The sequence below is a fragment of the Nicotiana sylvestris genome, chromosome 2 (genome assembly GCF_000393655.2).
Source record: "Nicotiana sylvestris chromosome 2, ASM39365v2, whole genome shotgun sequence".
Classification (NCBI taxonomy): domain Eukaryota; kingdom Viridiplantae; phylum Streptophyta; class Magnoliopsida; order Solanales; family Solanaceae; genus Nicotiana; species Nicotiana sylvestris.
The window spans coordinates 143,211,892-143,215,428 of NC_091058.1; the positions used below are offsets into that span (position 1 = coordinate 143,211,892).

The 3,537-nt window shown below is 40.0% G+C and overlaps 1 protein-coding gene across 1 annotated transcript; it reads left to right on the top strand.

Annotated features, from left to right (window-relative positions):
* The first annotated feature begins 1,603 nt into the window (after window positions 1–1,603).
* Window positions 1,604–2,224, top strand: LOC104214259 (uncharacterized). Its single transcript, XM_009763914.1, has one exon. The coding sequence runs from the start codon at window positions 1,604–1,606 to the stop codon at window positions 2,222–2,224; it is 621 nt and encodes a 206-aa protein (XP_009762216.1).
* Window positions 2,225–3,537: the final 1,313 nt, after the last annotated feature.

Here is a 3,537-nt window from a genome sequence, read left to right on the forward strand (position 1 = left end):
GAAGATATCCTCACCTGTTTGAGGCTTCAGGTATGTTTCTTGACTTGCTCGAGGACGAGCGTTTGTTTAAGTTGGGGAGGATGTGACGACCCGACCCGTCGTCTTATGAGTTACCGCCCCGTTTTTCCCATTTTTATGCTTCTTCATGTTTCGTTATCGGTATTCGGTGTTAGAGTTAAATCGGATTGGCTTTGATAGGAAATGAGACACTTAGTCTCTTTAAGGAAGGCTTGTTTTGGAAAAAGTCAACCGGATATTGACTATTGAGTTAGAAGGCTTGGACGTGATTTCTGGTGATTCAGTTAGCTTCGGGGGATGATATGTGGCTTAGGAGTGTGATCGGAATTTATTTTGGAGGTCCAGAGTAGAATTAGGCTTGAATTGGCGAAGTTAGTATTTTGGCGAATTCCGGTTGGCAGGTGAGATTTTGATACGGGGGTCGGAATGGAATTCCGAGAGTTGCAGTAGCTTCGTTAGGTGATTTTGGATGTGTGTGCAAAATTTCAGATCATTCGGAGGTGTTTTGGTCGGGTTTTTGATCAAATGCGTATTTCGGAAGTTTTTAAGAAATTAGGCTTGAATTCGATGAGTTTTGGGTAATTTGATGTTGTTTGAGGTGTTTTGATGATTGGAAGAGGTTTGAATAATGTTATGAATTATGTTGGCATGTTTGGTCGGGGTCCCATGAGGCTCGGATAAGTTTTGGAAGAGTTTTTGGAAGATTTTTGCCGTTTGAGCATAAGCATGTAATGATCCAAAGGTCCATTTTTAGTTCTAGAGATCAAAATTTTATTTCGAGATTTCCAGAATTTAAATAATGAATTATAGGAGTGATCTGGAAAGTTTGGTCTAATTTCATCAAGTCGCGATTGGGTTTTTGACACAAAATATGAGTTAATTATTTAACGAGAAAAATGAGTATTGAACTGAGCAAAAGAGCTCCGAATTGAGTTCCAATTGAAGGTCTATGTTCGTACTATTATTTTTGACCCATAGGAACAAGAATCATCGAATTCTACAAAAATATTTCTCCATTTATCTGCTCTCTATATCTCTTCTCTCCCCTTCTCTCAGAACCTTCCAGAAGACTCCATGGCAACTCTGAAGGTCTGAGCTTGGATGTACAATTCTGTTATGGTATCAAAGCACGGGTATCAGCTCACATTCCTCTCAGTGTTTCAAAATCTAGTTCTGAATCTCACTTGAATTTCGTCGATCTCCAAAGCTTCGGCTGTTGCCGCCCAGTTCTGAAACTCGTCTCAAAATTGATGGTCTCTGATTCAATTGAGGACTTTATACTTCACAATTTCATCAAATTCAAACCTCGCACATGGATATCGATCAAAATGAAGAAACGAGCCCTAGCACGAGCAGAAATGACCAGTTGGTCATTGATACTGGTAATCCCCTTTACATCCATCCTTCTGATAGTCCTGGAATGACCTTAGTACCAGTTCCGTTTGACGGAATTGGATGTCGCTTATGGAGAAGAAGCGTGTTGCGAGCTTTGTCAGTTAAGAACAAATTAGGGTTTATAAATGGGGAATCTAGAAGACCTAGCCCCGATTCACCTTAATTCCGCCAATAAGACAGGCGTGATGATATGGTGATCTCATGGATCCTCAATTCCCTCGCTAAGGAGATTTCTGATAGTGTGGAATATGTAAATGACTCGGTTGAGCTGTGGAGGGAATTAGAAAATCATTATGACCAAACAGATGGAGCAAAGTTGTATCAGATTCAAAAGGAGATTAATGACCTTGCACAGGGTTCCATAGACATTACTATGTACTATACACGAATGAAAAGACTATGGGAGGAACTAAGCACTTTGAGTATCAAGTCTCAGTGCAGCTGCAACTGCACATGCGGGGCAAAGGAAACCATGCACAAGGCAGAGCAAGATCCATGGCTTATCCAATTTTTGATGGGACTAAATGAGGTCTACACAATAGTGCGAGGAAGCATTCTTATGATGAAGCCTCTGCCTTCTATGGCTCAGGCCTTTTCTCTGTTGATACAAGAAGAGAAACAAAGGGAATTCAAGACCAATAGTCAGCTGAATCTAGATTCCACTTCACTACATGTTAATGCAAGTCCACAACATCAAAACCCATATGGAGCCAGGAACTTCAAGACACATTATACAACCAACAACAATAATAAGGGTCGCCAATTCTGTGATTATTGTAAAAGACCAAGACATACGAGGGAAAAGTGCTAAAAGTTACATGGATACCCTCAAGGCAGTTCTTACAACAATCAGAACCTCAATTGTGCCAATGCACAGCCATACAATCAAGGGAACAACCAAAACTACAAGTTCAATAGGGGAAAGGGTCCGTGGCAAGTGTATATGGAACTCCAGCTGATATAATTCATGGGAGTGGAGATGATCAGGACCTTGCAGGAAAATCAGAATGTCAACCTAACAAAAGAACAGTATGAGCAGATAATGGCCTTGCTGCAGCACTTTCAAGTAGGACATGCGGGAGGATCTTCCAACAATAGCAATATCACCACTAGTAGTGCAAACTTTGCAGGTATTGTTGTCTGTACTTATTCCATTGATTTTGACAAGCCTTTATGCAAATGCTTTGAATCAAAGGCTGATCTTTGGATCATAGACTCAGGAGCATCTAACCACATGACCTTTAACAAACATGCACTCACTAACATCACTAGATTACCCTATCCTCTATTGATAAGTCTACCAAATGGTTATTGAGTAAGAGTTCTTGAATTTGGAGATGTGATACTCTCTTCAGATATTGTCCTACATAGGGTTCTTCATGTTCCATCATTCAAGTGTAACTTGATTTCTGTTCACTCCCTTGCAGTACATCTTTGATGTCTTGTATTGTTCAGTGGTACACTTTGTCTGTTGCAGGCCCCTTCAGTGAAGAGGCCTCAGGTGATTGGTAACAGCAAAGAAGGTCTGTATTATCTCTGTTCCAGGTACTTGAGGGGTAAAAGGACCAATTTACCTTCTACTGTTTCAACTTCCTACTGCAATTGTATTCCTGCTCCCAATGTAAATAGTCACGAGTCTGTTAGTCATGCTCATTCATATCACACTCCTCAATCTGTAGACACTTTCATTTCAAATAAGAATGAGTCCTTATGTGTGTTTGATAAACATGATGTAAATTCTCTATGGCACAATAGGCTTGGTCATGTTCCTTTTATCAAGATGAAAGGAATATCATCAATTCCTGTTAAGTTTTCACCAAGACAACCCTTCATTTGTCCTATATGCCCTATGGCAAGACAAACCAGACTCCCATTTCCTCAAATAACAAGTACCATATCCAAATTATTTGAACTGGTAGACATAGATATATAGGGTCCTTACATTGTGACCACCCATGATAACTACAAATATTTCCTTACACTAGTGGATGACTTCAGTAGGTCCACTTGGACACATCTATTGAGTTGCAAAAGTAATGCTCTTCAGGCGGTAAAAGCTTTTGTGTCCATGATTGAAAACCAATTCAATACATCCATAAAATCATTAGATCTGATAATGGCTTG